Source organism: Trichoplusia ni, chromosome 5, assembly GCF_003590095.1.
Source record: "Trichoplusia ni isolate ovarian cell line Hi5 chromosome 5, tn1, whole genome shotgun sequence".
Taxonomy (NCBI): Eukaryota; Metazoa; Arthropoda; class Insecta; order Lepidoptera; family Noctuidae; genus Trichoplusia; species Trichoplusia ni.
Window position 1 is genome coordinate 18,809,628 of NC_039482.1, and position 19,076 is coordinate 18,828,703.

The 19,076-nt window shown below is 35.0% G+C and overlaps 1 protein-coding gene across 1 annotated transcript in view; it reads right to left on the bottom strand.

Annotated features, from left to right (window-relative positions):
• LOC113493834 (limbic system-associated membrane protein-like) overlaps positions 1–19,076 on the bottom strand; it is a 48,996-nt gene that overhangs the window by 629 nt on the left and 29,291 nt on the right. Inside the window, exons 4-8 of the mRNA XM_026871864.1 lie at positions 16,362–16,535; positions 9,015–9,143; positions 6,316–6,454; positions 2,809–2,957; positions 2,410–2,466 (exon numbers count right to left, since the gene is read on the bottom strand). Coding sequence (XP_026727665.1) covers positions 2,410–2,466; positions 2,809–2,957; positions 6,316–6,454; positions 9,015–9,143; positions 16,362–16,535 — 648 coding nt within the window. The remainder of the gene's footprint in view (positions 1–2,409; positions 2,467–2,808; positions 2,958–6,315; positions 6,455–9,014; positions 9,144–16,361; positions 16,536–19,076) is intronic.

Genomic DNA, 19,076 nt, shown 5'->3' on the forward strand with positions numbered 1-19,076 from the left:
TGGATTACACAAATGCTTGTCTTACGCGGGGGTCGAACCCGCGACACGCCACTCACAGTGAGAACCATACCGCTCGACTATCATGCATTCAATAGCTAAAAGTCAACATAATACCGCCACATTCAATACCTGCCCTGTCATTACCATTAACTTCCTAAATTATTAACAGCGAATTCAGTCTATAATTACTAAATCGATTTGTAATAACAGGGCTAAGTAAAAGTGTCTGAATGAACATTAAGAGACGAGGAATGTCGCATCTTTTCGGGTGTGAATAAGACGATAATTACGATCAGGCAGCCTCGCAATTAACTTCGTCGTACAAATGATCTTACTGCGAGAATTTACTCAGCATGTTCAATTAAACACTAAGTGTGATTGTGTAAACACGGTGATGAATGTAGGAAAAGTATGTTACGGTAAGTTTTATCCCACCAAAAACATTAAATGTAAAAAAATGCCAAGTCTCTCGATGCAGTCTTTCCATCGTAAAAAGTTTTGAGATCTCATAGAAGCCAAGTCCTATTCAAAATATTTTGTAGTTATAAATCAACATTTAGTAATTGTATCAATAGTTTTCTTTATATTATAATTATAGTGACTTGGCAATGAGCACAAGAAGAAACAAATAAAACGGCATATTTGTAGGAGTTGAAAGTTACACACACCGCATGCGTAAACATTAATATCACAAAATTAATTTTCTTTTGGTTTATCCGTGTCGTCCCAACCGAATTTCGGCAACGGCAGTCAGTCTTAGTGTACTCTCGATTCATTTACTTTCATAAAGCGATGGCCCGTAAGGTATTCTTAATTATTGTATTGGAGCATGTAGTCGGTAGTGACCATCATGATTCACACATAACAAATAATCTGATCACTGGTCTCGTCAGTAACATTTGCACATAATTCCAGGCATCAAGCAGCTTTTAATTTGTGCTCATTGCCAAGTCACTATAATTATAATATAAAGAAAACTATTGATACAATTACTAAATGTTGATTTATAACTACAAAATATTTTGAATAGGACTTGGCTTCTATGAGATCTCAAAACTTTTTACGATGGAAAGACTGCATCGAGAGACTTGGCATTTTTTTACATTTAATGTTTTTGGTGGGATCTCATTTATTTTTTGTAAGTGTATTTCTTTCTTTTTTTTTAGGTGTCATAATTTCTAGGACTTCAGCTACTGCTTTGCTTAGAACCCATTCTCTATCTCTATCTCTTTTGTTTCTTCTCTGAGACTTCGTTACTTCTAATGTAAACAAGCTTAAACTTATATATATATGCATATATATATCTACTAACTTACAAACTATAGCTAAACTAAACTAAATAACACGTAAAGTTCTCCGAATATCAATTATCACTACAATATTTTTTAGTTTCGAAATGGTTTTTCATAGACAGGTGGCGCTATCAAATGAAAATTATCGAATTATTCTGAAGTACTACTTAGACTGCGCTTTGTAACGAAACCATAGCGCGATTCAGACACGTACAACGCCATCTATCGAGCGCGCATACAATATTTATCGCAATACAATGGAGTTTTAGCTTTATTAATTTAATGAATTATGAATTTTATGTATTAATTTGTATTAATGATAGTCTGTGTATTACATTTATATTATTCTTTTCTATTCTATGTATGTATTCATCCGATTGAATAGGTACTTAAACAACGAACAAAGTTAACAATGCAGTCAAAATCCATACATAATGTTCTTGCCAAACCGCAAATATAAAATTGTTTTCTATGGCATATTATTTTTTAATGTTTTTATAATTTTTCCTTTATATGTGGCTAAGGACCTATCTTGGTGCAAAATTTGAAGTTTCTAAGTCTGCTAGAAGTACCTTAGATTTTTGATGATCTGTCAGTGAGTCAGTGAGTGACAAAATGGTGTAACTTTGATCGACCGTAACTCCTAAACCATTAATTCAATTGGCATGTAATTTCGAACTTAAGCTTGTTCTAATGCCTACTATTATTCCCCGAAAAGCTAAACTCCTAGCTTTGTCCACGTCGAAGATACAGGGGGGGCGAAACAGCCGCGAATCGCTTCGAGAAAAGATGGTACGGCCGTGCCCGTTTTGCTCGAGACTTGGCAGGGGCACTGCCGTGCCCTCAGATTGTGTACGTAAGTTAATAAAGGGGAAAATGTTTTGGTAGTTGACAATTGTCTTATTAAAATTTGACTTGTAGTTTTGAAGAGTATTGTTTTTTTTTATGGAATGCAGGACTGTTTTTTTCTGGATTTGACGTTCTTAATTTGTCTCATAATATCAGCCACGCAGTGTGCACCAGCTGGGTAACGAATTTTCCCGCAAATTCATAATATATTCCCTTACGTACATGTTAGGTACTTAGTATTACGCAAATGATTATATAAATAACTTACCACCGGCAACGCTGATCTGATTGCCGAAATCCTCTGAATACGAGTTGAGTTTTATCTCTGTGAACAAATAAAATGCATGAATGTCAAATCGCGCAACGATGGAGTACAAAGCCATAAGGAGAGCGAGATGGCGCAATATACTGTGTATTTCCATCTTGTTTCCACGACGGCAAGTAAGAGTTAAGAGTTTTTTCTTATTTTTTTATCAAAGGGTTTCTGATGAAATTGTAGAGTACTCTGACCATCGAGAGAACACGATCAGATCAAGGGCCACGGATCAAAAAAAATACTTCCAAGTATATTTAAGTTTATCATCATTCATAATGAGCCTTTAGAATCCCACTGTCAGGCATAAGCCTCCCTTCAAAGTTAATTATAGTATACTAATTAGTCACTCACCGTAAAGTCTGAGTGTCCCCTCACTCTTGCCGAGGGAGTTGGTGCTGACACAGTTGTAGGTCCCGATGTCGCTTCTCGAGAACTGCCTGATGGTCAGCCACATCGTCACCTGGTAGGAGACCTTCTCTTCCGTGATTGTGTATTTGGGTCTGTAACAAGAAGACCAGTTGCAAAAACTGTGGAAACTCTATTTGACGGTATATTGAGTCAGCGAGGGAAGTTGGTAATAACATTACAAGTTTTTTTAGCCTCGGATGCTATAATGATATTCGTCAATTCTTTAGTGCCCTGTAAATAATTAAGTTATTTCTTTTTCCAGAACAACACTTTTTTATCTAATTACGGTGAAAAAAGTCAAACGCTTCAAAAATAAAATGAAATGGTGATGTGAACTATTACAAATCTTATTTTCGAAATAAGAAGGTTGAATTATTTTATACTTTAATTTTTTCAGCAATAATTATTGAAAAGAAATGAAACCATGATTAGCTATTATAATTTTGCTTCAACGGTAATTACGTGATAGTTATCTACTGAATAATTAACGCCAACGCAACGATAAGAGAGTGACAGCTTGGAAAATTAGTTTCCACCGTAATTTATTTATTTATACGTGTTTAGACGGTTGCTTATGAGCTTTTTATATGACCCTCATAGTAAGGAGTGTAATCATTTTACAAAGGCTGGTTTTAAAATAGTTAGCCAGAGTCACGCAGAGTATGCGCGAACGATCCCGTGGCTCTGGCTAAAGCAGTAGAAGGGGCCCGGGGTGTTTTTAGTCGGTGGAAGTCCGACATATCCCCACGCCGTGCCATCGACGTGGGTTGAAGACATTAGCGTTTCACCCCGGAAAAATAGGTTTTATAAGAATTCAATCAAACACAAACAATGTGCAAATTTATCATCGGTTAAGTGCGATTCGGAATGGCGACTACTTACGAGTAATTAATAAATATTCCGAAAAAATCCGTTGGAGGAGCAAATCGGTAGGGTGACAAATAAAGTTTTGGGTCCTCAAATTTATATCCTTGGCCAAAAAAATTATGACCGTAACAACCGACGCTTAACCTGGCTCTTTATCGTTTTCTTTTAATAGCCGCAACTTAAATTAATAATCTGGAAGTGTTAAATTTTCTAGCTGTCATGGATTATTAAATACAGCTTGTGATTGACGGACGGGCAGATAAAGGAATAGACGTACAGTCAACCTAGCATCAGATATATTACTATTTTAACCCCCTTTGGCTACAGGACTCTAAAACATGTAATAATATTATTGAGTTTAAATAGATATAACCGGCTTACGAAACCTCAAATAAGCGCTGCAAAACATTTTTAAACTTTAGTAATCCTATTTTTATCAACAAACACAGTTTTATTTTCCATTTACCTAATTACTCTTTGGTAACCATAACTACGTTTCGCTTCATCAATATTTACACAAAGTGATTTCAAACACGGAACTGGGAAAAAATATATGTACCTATAGGACAGGAAAAAATATTTTGATAATAAAAAGTGCAAAATAAGCTTGTGATTATGATGAACTAAGTAAGGCTTTATTTACGTGGAAAAGAGATGCCGCTATGCGCAATGTAATGCTCCGTCACTCTTTCACAATAGCAATATGTCTGCTGTTAATATAGAGTACAGGCACTGGTCCTATATTTTAATTGAAAGAAAAGTTAACGCTTTTTCTTAGAAACAGGTAATTATCTTGTTTTCATCCTTTTAAGGATTTAAACAATCCGGTATACTAGGAATATTTGTTTACTGTTAGTAAATATTTAGCAGAACAACACAAAGTTGCAAGTTGAAGGATCAGAAATTGTATCATAAACAAGATACGACTCGAGCAGTAAGGCATGCAATCCTTGTGTCGTGGCGGGTTTTTACAATCATTTAAGTAACAGGCACAAGGATTCCCAGACACAGGACAGGTATTGATGGATCACACAAATACTTGGATCGAGCCCGCAACACATTGAGTACGGTGGATTGGCATGATGACCTGAACTACTAGGACATACGTGAAGTTAAATCGATATCGATTATCTATCGATACTTTTTTCCCAAGTATTTAAACGACGAATGTAAAGATGGCCCATTTTTGACATTCAAAAACCCACAATAAATTTCAAGCAAATTACTCTTTATTCAACTTTACAGGGATCAAACCATGTCCCACAATGGCGGTTGACGTTATGAGCCGCTATCCTGTCATCCGTAAAGTCAAATATTATTTCATGTTACCGTTTATATCAACTTGTTTATATTGAATAATCGCAACCAGCCTCACGCTTATACAAATAAATACGCTAAACATGTTGATATCTGTTTCCGATAGACGTTTTGTGGTTACCCAAAATTTTACTTCTAAATTCCAAACACATCGGGAAAAATGAAAAATATTTTCCAGTGCAATGTAGGACGTGGGAATTATTTCCTTTTTTTATTATTCTTGATTCCGGGTTCATCCACGTATTTTGGCAGCGTATCATGGCTTTCGCACGTTGCCACAACCGGTTATCCGGCACTGAGTACATAGGTTGCAGCTAGCTGTAAACTTAGAAAGTCTTCATACCCACTGGCTACAAATACCTATTCACCATCTACAGGAAACTTGGGGTCCACCACTACTAGTTTTGAAAGAGACGTCAGTACCTCTCGTGTACCTAATACCTGCCTACCTCGTTTCTACGAGTACAACTGCAACAAAACAATTCTAATCGCGCACTGCAATATTTATTCAGAAACGTCACAATGCTCGGTTTTTTTTTCATAGATTTTTCTCGTATTTTTACAAAGAAAAAAAAACAGGGAGATTAAATCCCACATGAGGTGGGAGAAGTAGTCCTCAAAATACTAGATTAAACTATTACTTTTCTTTTTTAGAGAAGAAACAATTGACTGCGGTCAATGGCAAAGACGATATGATCCACCGATTAACGAACAATACAAAAGACAGAACACTATCTCAATTAAACAGCGAATGTGCTAAACTCAAAGAGATAACTGAAGAAAGGCATTTTATTGCGGTTTCACCGATAGCTTTTAAAAGCTTTGTGTCTTTAGCGATAAACTTGTCGACTACAGGAAAGCTTGGAGGGTTAGCTGCGTTTTAGAAACTCGGAATAATGATCTTTAAATCTTATTTCTTTATTGAAATAATAATATTGAAGTAAGAAATACTAGAAGATAGATGTCGATGGCGTGCAATTGGGGAGAATATCGGCTGATAATGACGATGATGAAGAAATGCTGTCCAAAACTTGTATTTGGAGGCTTAAAACTGTTTTATTAATGTAGAACTAACAGAACGTTTAAATAAATTCTGATGGTAAACACTGATTATATTAAAATACCTAAAATCATTATTAGGCAAAAACTGTGAAGAACGGCTGTGCACGCCTCTCGGATTCATTCGATGCAAGGCATAGTAATTCAAGACAGGCCACAAGACTTTTAGCGTTCGTCAGAATATTTTAAAAATACAAAAGTTCTTACCCATCCAGTAACATTTCTCCTCTATTCTTGATCCAATAGTTGATGGTGTTCGGATGGGCCTCAACGTAGCACTTCAGTTTGACATCTGTGCCCAAAGGAGCCCCTAGCAACTGGTTTGGCACTTTCACTGTTGGTGCGACTGTGGACAAAGAAAAGTAGTCAAAAAAATTTTTGTTGAATTGGATGTTTACTGGATATTTAGAAACTACGTATGTAGTGAGAGATTGATTATTATGGATATTAAAATGATCACTTCGTCAAACGCCATGTATCGTAGGTTCGATCTCCGCGTACTAAATGCTTTTGTAAGACCCAAAAATTGATGTTCTGGGTGTATGTATGTGTGTGATTTGAAAATGTACGGTTATGTGTTTTGGAAACGGATTTAACACTAGCTTATATCTTCAGTTCCAATTGTAGAGATCTCGATAATCTTCGTAGAAACTAGTAGCATACGTATAGAAAATACAGATAGTTTTAGTGAAATTGACAATGAAATATAAGTATAGATAAATAAATAACAATATAATGTTAGACAATATCAAACTAGCAGAAATAATAAAAAATATTCTCTAAGAACTCATATACGTTGTAGTATTTGAATGTAGGAATATTAAGACAGCGAAGAACTCAATATTGACATCATTTGTGTACTTACAAAGAATTTATTACACAGGGCTATATTATAGGTCCGAATAAATTATTATTATATTTTCTATGGATGCGAATATTTGGAACTAAGATATCATTATCTTTGTTTCCATGCATAATAAAGGCACTGTACCTACTGTTCAGAGATTTTAAACTGCATGTGGCTTAAGTAGCTGAGTGTACTAGGTATCTTAACTAGTGCTGTTACTAGTACTAGTTATACAGTCAGGCATTAAAAGGAACAGAATTATACTAATACAACACCAGAATACCATACCACAATAATATCGAAGAATTGGTTAGTTCAAAGACTAACAATGCAATGTCATCTATGAAAGGCCGATAAAAGCCAACTCTTAGCATTTTTATTGTGGTAGTCACACTTAAGTCTATATCATTTTATGTTCCTAACAGTACCTAGGGCTTAGAATATCTGCGAGCTAAACTCGAAGAATTAATCTTTGGCCATTTTTTCAGTCTCACGTATAAAAGTTGAAATAACTTTTAGGGTCAGCAACTAAGGGATAATTCTCAGGACTCTCTGCCTTTATTAAGATTCATTAAAATTCATAGAATATGATTATGTCTCTAGTTTTATATTTCTTCGTAAAATTCAAGGCAGCTTTGACTGGAAGTAATCTTTTGCCGTCAACAATTGGTGTTGACGCTATTCAAGAATTTCTGTAGAATAAATTTACATTCATCACCACAACACCCTTTAGTCAGACTGGTTATCAGACTTTCTAGCTTCTGACTACCTGTAAAAGCCGTAACCCACAATTTATCGTACCTCCAAATACACGAAGGAACTCGCTATGACAAAGATTATCACCCATCTACGGACCAACCGCGTGAAGCGTAGCTTAACCTGTGATCGTGTAGCCCAGGTAAACTGGGTTGAGGAGGTCAGATAGGCAGTCGCTCCTTGTAAAACAATAGTACTCGGCTGAATCCGGTTAGACTGGAAGCCGACCCCAACATAGGAAAAGGCTAGGCCGATGAACCACGACGAAAGAATAACGTTCTCAAAAATAAATATTTTTAAGGTACCAGTCTCAACAAATGAATATTTGGTTGCTTTGAAAATTGAGTCTAAGATATTCTTTACAATTTTTAATGTCATTCAAATTTTGTTAGCTGAAACCCCTGTGTAAGGTAACAATATTAAAACTGAATAATAAATGAGATAGCCTAATATATCAGAGATGGAACATTATAATATGTAAACTTTGACATGACGCTATCTCGTCAGGTGTCCAATATTCTGACAGCAAACCCACTTAGACTAGAAATGGTAATGCTAATTTCATGAGTTCATGTATAAGGACATAGATATAAAATATATTTTTTTAATAAAATAATATATTCAACGTCGTCCACCTATCAGTTATTAAAAATGTACAAGCAATCATATTAATTTCACAAAAGTTTAAAATCTATTACTGGAAAACGATAAAAGAGGATCCCTCATTTGAGAGTTCAAAAATCCTCAAAGACACACATTGAATCTATCAGCCTTTGCTACTGGCGATTTGCAACTTTCCAATATTTCAAGTTGAACCCAAAAAACGATATTGCACCAAAACAAAATCTCAAACAAAAAGATAAATCTTGCATCTGTAGCAACCGTTTGTTGAAAAGTCACGTAACTTTGGTTACTCCTACATAAAGATGAACTTGTATCATTTTGGATCGCATCCAAATTCGTGACAGCACCAACCCTGAACGGATTATATTATTCAAAGTGACAAACAAACGGATGGGGTGAATTTTATATTGTTTTTTTGGGACCGTTGATAGTTGCGGCTGTTTGGCTAAAGATCTTTTTCGTATAATGTGTATACAACGGACGTCGACTCATCCTTAAAGAGAAACAACTTTGTATTAAAGTCAAATTTTATTTCAGCTTATTTTTATTTATCACCATCGTTGTTCTGTTCTACAAGTATGTTATTATCGTTTACTGCTTCTAAACCGTTTAATGTTCCAATACCATAAAGGAGAGCTGTAGCCATATTATTAGCTAAGATATTAGTTCTATTACTTACAGTTAACATTAAGTATGATCCGCTTGCTGACGGCCGGGGGCACGTCGTTGGCGGCGATGCAGAGGAAGGCGCCCATCTGACGGCGGTCCACGCGCCACAGCGGCAACGAACTGCCTGTGTAGCTCTCCACTACACAAAGCAAAGTTACACCATTAGACATAAAATACATGGAACAAGCATGAAAAAACTCAACAAATTAAAACATAAAACCCACTCCGGATCGGAAACTGACAAATACCCACCAGATCATATCGATACTTCGAGTCTATACATTTTATCATCATTCTAGCCTATTCCCAACTATGTTCGAGTCGGCTTTCAGTCTAACCGGATGTTTATAAGTACCGGCGTTTTACAAGAAGCGACTGCCTATCTGACACCTCAACCAAGTAACTTGTGTAACACGATATCCTTAGGCTAAGCTTTCTATGCCAATTAAAAACACCAAAAAGTCAATTTCATGTAATTCTTTTATCGTTAAAAATAATCAATGACAATTTATCACTTTATTAAGTATTATGTTTCCATGCGATTTTTTTGCAAAATGGCACTCTCGAACGCGAAACATTGAACAGTATTTTAGTGGAACTTCAACTTACGAAACCACATGACTCTATAAAAAAGATGATTGCAGCTATATTTCTCTTCAGCTATAAAACTTCATTTACTATTACACTTAGGCGGTGTCGATGGCCAATATAAGAGTAATTATCACCACGATAGCGTTATTTATACTAATTAGTAATGTGGGTTACACGCGACCGTTAAACGTCAGCTCTTAGCTTGTAGATGTGTAAAGCTAAATATATATTAAACACATATATTAAACTAGCTGTTGCCCGCGACTTCGTCCCCGTAGGTAGAAGATATAAGCTGCTATACCTGCCCTGTTTTTTTTTCACATTTTTCATTGTATCTTCGCTCCTATTTTATATAATTAGAATTTTCAATTTTGACCAGTAGTTCCTGAGATTAGCGCTTTCAAACAAACTCTTCAGCTTTATATATTAGTATAGATATAAAAGTTTTGCTAAAACTGAACGTGGACCAAAATGTCTAAAACTATTTTTTCGTATGCGATTTAATGCTAAATGTATTGCAGACTTCAGTGTTTTTGTTTGATTGACTGTCGAAAGCAACTGTCATTGCCAGCCTATATGGATTAGAGAAATTTAGTGACTTAGGAATAAAATTTGAAACATATTTTTATTATTCGGGAATGGTCATTTGGAAAAAAATATAAGTTAATTATATTTTATTGAATGCAAAGAAGATTTTCTGCTGTGTTTTATTTCGCCAGTTACTGGCACTCTTACTCTTCGAAACGAGAAATCTGATCTCAGAATTACATCCCTAAACAAAAAAAAATATAAACAAAAAAATGTTTCATGTATGTGTGATCGAAAACAGGAATCGACTACCACAAGTAATGAGTTTATTATTATACTTAAGCGTCTGACAATGATCACCTCAATTTACTTGAATAATTACAATACGTATTGCGCTACAATATTCAATAATTAAACCGTATCAAATTTATCCATAAGATTACAGTATTCTACTGACCTGACCTATATTACGTGAGCACGTAGCTATCAACTAAGTAAGAAGCGGAAGAGTTCTAACTATATTATCATTACTACGTAATAACATACAGTCGGTGGTGTCCCTAAGGGCCAATATTTAGGGCCAGCCCAACGAATTTACTTTTTGTGTTAATTGCTGCCTAGTGGCGCGAATGAAATTGTTTCTGATAATGCTAGATGGATATCGTTGTACAGGAAATACTGGCGCCATTTTGTTTTGTGAACAGCTCAAAGTTAGTAGAATGGAAATATCTATCATATTATCGAGTATGTAAACAAAAAATAAAAAATTACAAAAACTTACGAAGGAAAAACTGAAAAACAGTAATGCAGTATTATAAAATGAGGATAAGAAACTACCCCGTAGGTGTATCAAAATCAATTTAACTAACCATTTACGTTGGAATACCTAAATAAACGATTCCGTACAAAGTAATCCTGAATAAAATTATATTCCAATTTTAGATAGTGATGGTGATAATACTGACAATTTGATGAAAACAATCAACATTTCAATTGGTGTTATATCATTTAAGTTTGATACCGTATAACAACAAACACCAAGCTTTTACAAACAATACTTATATTAACCGCGATCACGATATTCCGTTCCACCTTATTTTGAGAATAAACTAAATACTTAATAGTCAAGGTAGACTTGAGGAAATGGGTTAATATGATGTTAGGCAGGTCGCGTGACGGTAGCACATAATTTACCAAAATATACCGTTACCGTATAAAAATATTACCATTAGTTCAAGCATTATCGTTACAATTGAATAAATAATGAATTTGATGGACGAACTACTTACGTCAGTTGAAAATAGTTTGTTAAGCGTACAAGGTCAGTGTTAAATGACCTAAAATTTAACTAAAATATTCTCCATTGCTATAGATTCATGCAAATAGCACAAATATAATATGAAAGTTGATAATAGGTACAAGATTAATTAGTCTTCCTAGAAAGTACAGCATCAAAAAAGAGTTTTGGAGATCAAAAGGGCTAAACCTTCAAGCAAAAATATATTATCATACTAGCTGTTGCCCGCGACTTCGTCCGCGTGGTAGAAGATATAAGTTAAGAATTTTTGAACGGAAGCCCTCAATGATGAATATTTTTCTCCGTTTTAGCTACATTTTCCATTGTATCTTCGCTCCTATTAGTCGCAGCGTGAGCGTATATAGCCTATAACCTTCCTCGGTGAATGGTCTATTCAACACAAAATAATTTTACAATTTGGACTAGTAGTTCCGGAGATTAGCGCGTTCAAACAAGCATACAAACAAACAAACTCGATAGGGTCAGACTCTTGCTGACTAAATTTAAAACACCTGTGCAACATTCAATATTAAAAAAAAAAAACGTCAGGTTTCGTTACTTGAATGCATGCTGTCAGAAACGATAATAAATAAACAGTCTTTTCATTATCTATTTTAAGCTTTTGTGGACAGTTGCTGCTGAAAATAATTGTATACCTAAAAGCTATAAGCCCCAAACGTGTGGAAGTCGCAGTGTATTTTAGTTCAACAACCTTGCCACATTTTTTTTATATGCGGACAACTTCACATACATTGTTGTGAACCCAAAGTAAGTTGCTAAAGCACTTGTGTTATGGAATTCAGAAATAACGAAGGTACCAAACACCCAGACCCGAGACAATGTAGAAATGTGAAGTTTTACATTGATCCGACCGGGGATCGAACCCGGGACCTCAGACACCTTGAAAACGGTGCGTACGCCACTCGACCACGGAGGTCGTTTTCATCTCATTTACACGAATTATTTAGGAATGTATTTCGCACGAGGATTCTGCGAGTTTATATTGAGGTGAAAACTAATACATGTATTAAGACTGAAGGCTAGTCAAACTATAACGTTATTAATATACGCTCAGTGGTTAGTTTGATGAATATTACCGCAGGTATACTTAGTCATTCTAAGAAAGTACATCTGTGTGTGCTATCGTAAACCTATTACTGAGGATTACCCATTTGTGCATGCATTCGTCTGTTTGTCTGTTTACTTCAGCTGTCACTTTAACGACTATCACTAAAATTGGATTGATATTAAGCCACCGTTGCTACTATCATTTATTGGTTGGTAGCAAGAAAATATTACGGTGGGTACTAACACATTTACTTTTCATCCAATTGGTTTTGAGCCTATGTATACGGAACCCTTTGACCAGTTATTTTTTTATAAACTACTAGCACAAATAAATATATGGGATGTTTTATCCATTTTCATTTTTGTGACGTCACAAAACCTACGCAGTTATTATTTATGTAAGCGATGTTGGATGTCTATAAAAATGACTAATAATTTCGTTATTTTTAGACGCAAGTGTGACGACATCATATTAACACGACTCACATTTGACGCAGGTCTTTTTTGAAGTACTGTAATTCACCTTTCGCAGTTTTAGGAATCTGATTATTTTTATGTATAGTATATAGTTCCTGTAGACCAGTTTACCATTAGTAGCGCTAGAAACGAAGTATTTTTTTTAAATAAATAGGTAAAAAAACCAGGAAGATACGAGTCAGACTCATGACACTAAGAGGACCCTACAAATAAGCAAAGGAAAATAAATGATCACCCTAACCTGCTTAACCTCCATTCCGATTTTAAACTGTTGTTGGCCTGTTGTGGCTACAAAAGACTAAGAGATTCACCCTGGTGACAAACACATGGACAGACAGAAATACGGACAAATGAACAGGAAGCAGAGGCTTAGTCGCAGGGTTGAGTTTTAACCCTTTTTATACAGAATTCTAAAAATAGTACAACGATTTTCGGTTTAAAACAGTTCAATATGAAACACTAGCTAAATCTGGCGGTTTGATCCCCGCTAAGCCCATTCAATTTTAAATACGTGCTGTCTCTATTCGCGTTCTTCCTGCGCTTATTGAACGTGAAACGTTATTGGTCCATAATGTCATGTTAGCCATCGTAACTGCAATAAAATTCAAGATAATTAATTCCCATTTTAGGAAATCAACCTGAAAACCTAAGATTACAAAAAAAGATGGATAAAACTATAGTACTTTTTCAACATTTCTTAAGAGGAGACACATACGTGTATGATATGTGAACGATAGATTTTGGTGATGATCCCAAACCTTTACACCATTTAAAAGTACCTGTAAAGTCAGAGACACAAGACACAACAACAAACTATGTTAAAGAATATTTCGCAAGTCACAATATCGGAGTCGTGAATACCATTCAATCGATATATCTATTAATAGTCAAAGCAAGTCAGTCTATCACAAATTCATCTACCTTCAATCGTCGAAGCAAATTCTTTACCTTTTTTACCGTGACATGTTTATACAATCATTTTCATAAAGCTGGTCCTTTGATACAATTTAGGAATTCTAAAAATATTATATTGGTCCTTTTTCTTTCGTTTTATTAAATTAAACACCAAAAATGTATTTCTATTTATATCCGTTCAAGCGTTAATTTAAGAATTAGAGAAAAAAGAACATGGACTATTAAAACATAGCAGAATATCAATAAAACTTATCAAGTGGAAGTGACAACTTGTTGACGACAAAAAATAGTCACCCATTACATTCATAATCGTATCAACCGCTACTGAACCTCAATGATCATTTCTATTTTAATCCATATGGTTATTACAGTACGATAGACGGATGGACAGAAGAGCCTCAGTAACACAGCTCCGTTTTTACCCTTTGGCTACGGCGTCCTAAAAATTAATATTCAACGTTCCCAAAGTTAGTCAGGATTGTATAGTTAAACTAAAATTAACCCTAAATTACACACGTCGTATTACCTAAGCAGGCGCCGTTTATAACAGGACTAAATACCTCAAAAGCTAGAACTTTCCCCTTACCCCACAAAAGTTTATTAATTTGCCAAGCGGAGCTGATTGCCACCACTATCTGAGTAAATTTAATATAACGTCAAACAGTAAAACAAATACATAAAACTAACATTTAAATGTTAGCTATTTTATTATTATAAATAAACATTCAATGTTATTTGGTTGTACTGACTAACGTTTTAAGCTACTCGTAAATAAACAATTGCAAACTGTATTAATGTATAAACTGTTTAAACTGTTACCGATATTTGAAAGCAAATATTAGAATAAAACAATGTAGTGATGAGTTTATTTTTGTACGTAGGCCTTTTTCAGGCGCTTTGAAACGTTAATATTAAGGCCTCCAGTTGTGCGGCTCCAAAATGTATTTATCATGGATATAAACTACCAAAAAGATAACTTCAAAATCAATTATATAAGTAATAAAATTTGAATTGTAGCTACTATCGTTACCATGCAAGTGACGTGACCTTGATAAATATAAAAAAAGCTTACCCTAATGAATAAATGCGGACGACATCACATACATTGTTCTGAACCCAAAGTAAGTTGCTAAAGCACTTGTGTTATGGAATTCAGATACAACGAAGGTACCACAAACACCCAGACCCGAGACAATGTAGAAATGTGAATTTTTACATTGACCCGACCGGGGATCGAACCCGGAACCTCAGAGCTAGCGACACCTTGATACCGGTGCGTACGCCACTCGACCACGGAGGTCGTCAAATATACTTACAAAAACGTTAAAAAGGAAACGAATCTCTAAGTAAATATGTAAATTAAGATACAAACCTCATTTCATCTCGAGTAAGATTACCAAAATAAACGAACCGAAACCACGGCATGTATGAACCTTATTAAGTGAACATACGTAGAAATGTAACAGACATTATAAATGTGTCTGGTTTAGATGCCACCTACGCTCACTTCCTGCTATGTATTAAAGTCAAAGATAACAGAGTTTAGAAAGTTCTCTCTTTAGGACTGGTCCTTCGGTACTCACTATGAAGGACTATTGAATGAGGAAGTTTTAACTTTACATGAATGAGGTTAGATAGTTAAATAGAAACTAAAGAGGATTGTCAATAATAATAAATCATGATTTTGTAAAAGCCATTTATTTGTATTTTTTATAAGTAAACAAACAAAAACAAATATGACCCAAAATATAAAAATCAAATACCTCGCTTCACCAGTTTACCAAACACAAAAAAAAAGACAAAGCTTTAAAAACCCCAATCAACAAAATTCACATCACCGCAAAAATCCGAACAAAACAGCAAAAAGATTCAAAGGACCAGATTTTGGTCCTACCGTATCTAGTAGTTTAAGCAGTCAACGGAGCGAGTAATAGGAGCAACACGTTCCTCGTACCTACCAATTTGTTCCGGCACCTGTGCCTGCTTATCCCATACATGTCGGGCATAATCTTAAGATTAAACTCTTTGATATGTGTAAACAAAGTCTCGCGACTGCTAACGCTTGCCTTCAACTTGTTTTGTTTCGAATTTGACTTGGTGAGTTTTAACATTGTTTGGATTTCGATTACTGTGTAAGTTTGTATTAATTGCTTTCTATTCAATGACTTTGTCAAATAAAATTATCGTGTTAACTAAATCTTTATGTGATCTTTATGTAATCTCTATGTTGTCATAAAATTTTCTGTAAAATAACTGCTTTACCAATCGTTTTAATTTAATGCCTACAAACAATTTAAAAAATATCAATTTTACTTAACTTTTAAAAATAGACATCATCCCGTTTCGCTCACCCTTCACCGCTAGTTTAGTGCCCTAACTGTGGAGCAACATCACTAAAATTCCACAGTACATCTAACACTATTTTGAATAAATTTACTATCTAAAAAAATATAGTCTAGCTACGTATAATGAAAATGTTACCTTTATCAAAGTCTCTAGACTGTGGCTTTTTCAGCAGTACAGGCTCGTGGTCCTCTCTCCTCCACGTGATCTTCGGAGGCGGGTGCCCTGTGGCCTTGCACGTCAGCGTCGCGTTCTCCAACTCTTGCACTGACACGTCTCCTGACGTCTCATCACTCATGATATCGGGTGGCACTGTGAACAAACATCGGCATTATAAATCTAGTGCCTTCATTTGCTTCTATAATAGATTTGAAGAAGATGAGCTCATGGTTAAACTACAACAGCACAAGTTGAGTTGGTTAAGCTGCACTTGATAGCATCGGTCCGTGTATGGGTGACCATCTATGCCATTACGAGTTCCTCCGTATTACGCAAGGCACTGTAAGTTGTGGGTTCCAACTGTTATTTACACATCTATGGCAGGGTTAAGGGGTAGTCAGAAGCTAGATAATCTTACAACAGCTCTGACATAGCGGGTATCGTGGGTATCGTGTTTCTCAGGTACCTGGGTTGAGGAGTTTAAATAGGCAGTTGCTTCTTGTAAAACACTAGTATATAGGTGTATCTGGTTAAACTGGAAGACGACCCCAACATAGTTGGAAAAGGCTTAATAAGGCTTACTAAAACTGACTTAATGACTAACAAAACAGCTGACTAACAAAGATACTCCAAACCTAGATCGATATAAAATCAAAGTAAAATGTTAACATAAGCCAAACGCAGACTGAGACATGAAAAATGTAAAACATAACCTAAAAACAAAACCCGGACGATAAATATGAACACACGACTCACCGCAAGGGGCTGCCAATTTTTAACGTGAAAAACTTTTTGTACTAACTCAAGAGGGGAGAAAAAGGTACCGGAGGGGGCGGGGAGGGGTTCAAAAAGGTAAATTTTCACAATATTGTTGTAATTTATCGTACCGAGAATTTTGTAGAAAACTTTTTGGTACTCTAAAACGTTTTCGTTCGACGCCAACGATTTGCATTCAACAGAGATTTGGATTCTGTTAAATTTTGCTTTATTTGTATTTCTCGAATCTTTGTTAATGTCGTAAATTCGTTTGCTAGCGTTTGCTTTTGTTTTGAATGAGTGTACGGTTCTTGTTTGCTTGTACTTTGCAAGTTTATGACTATAAGTCGTTGTTTGTCAGCAGTACAATTAACCATATTCTGGGGTTGAAATTTAAATATGTGATTTACATTTACATATTTGCATAATGGTTGTTTACAATTTAGTCATGCGCTTGGATAATTTTATGTAGAGAAATTGTGGTAAGATAGCTTTTAGGGTTTGTTATCTAAAACAGATATATATAGATCTAGCTGTTGCCCGCGACTTCGTTCCCGTGGGTAGAAGATATAAGTTATGATTTAGGTATACCTTCCATCGTATCTTAGCTCCTATTAGTAGCAGCGTGGTGGTCTATTCAACACAAAAAGATTTTTTCAATTTGGGCCAGTATTTACTGAAATTAGCGCGTTCAAACAAACAAACAAACTCTTCAGCTTTATATATTACTATAGATTATATATTAATATAGATAAATTCCATTATTAAATAATTTTGTATTATTTAACTGAAAAGTAAATATAAGATATCATAATTTAACAGATCTAAGACTTTTTTTATATCTAACTTCAATGTTTATCATCTTTTAAACAATATTATTTTTAGAACCAAAATATACAGCCGATACAACGTTCTGAACCAAACTTGGTTAAAATGCAAACAAATCATGAACCTCCTTTTCCAAGTCGGTCAAAAATAATCAAACACCACAAATAAGTACATCCACACTGATTTTCAGTATTAAAGCAGTGTTAAGCAACTTCTATCCAAGTTAAACTGTCTAAAAAAGTAGGCGACAGTCTACAACAAAAATAGACAAGAAAAGTTTCGTAAAAACAAAACCTTTATGCGGCAGGCAGACAAGACTGCAGTCAAATCGTGACTGGGTTGTGATTGCGTGCATCCTGATGTAAACTGTGTCACACCCAAACTGTGGCAACGATACTGCATAGTACCGTCCTACTGGTTTTTAGGGTACCGTAACTAAAAGGTAAAATAGAACCTTAGTTATTACTGAGGCAAGGTTGTCTATTCATCTGTCACAAGTTGTATCTCATTATCTGTGATGAGGTGGACAGTTGTTTTTTTAACAGATGGCTGATTTCTATTGCGGTAAAATACGTAAATAAAGTTGAGCAGCGTTGGTTACGGTTATATGTTTGATAGGTGACGAATTTCTTTTTGTACAGTACCTTCAGTGCAGCAAGTCTGATTCGCACTTGACTGGTTTTTGTTGTGAGTTTTGCCAAAAAAGCAAATCGACGTTGTAAATGACTTCACAGAGAAGGAACTCGAAATAGAATTTTTATCAAAGAAAACTTCTTGGAAAAGATTAGGACAGATTTATCTTGTAATATATAATTTAAAGCTTCGTTAAAAGCTTTAGTTAATGGCTAAATATAGTTTAAAAGTATCTTATAATGACGTTAAATTTAGAACTTATAATAATATTCCACAGCTTTCACACAACGCCATCTAGTTTCAAACTGAGCAAAGCTTGCATTATACATCTAGACAATTGATAAACATACTTCTACATTTCTAAACACATACATATCATAGAACTCGTAAGAGATCATAATAATGCAGACGAAATTATTAATAGCACTAACCGTGTCCAAATAAAAGTCGTATTCATAAAAATGCGAGAGTAAAACG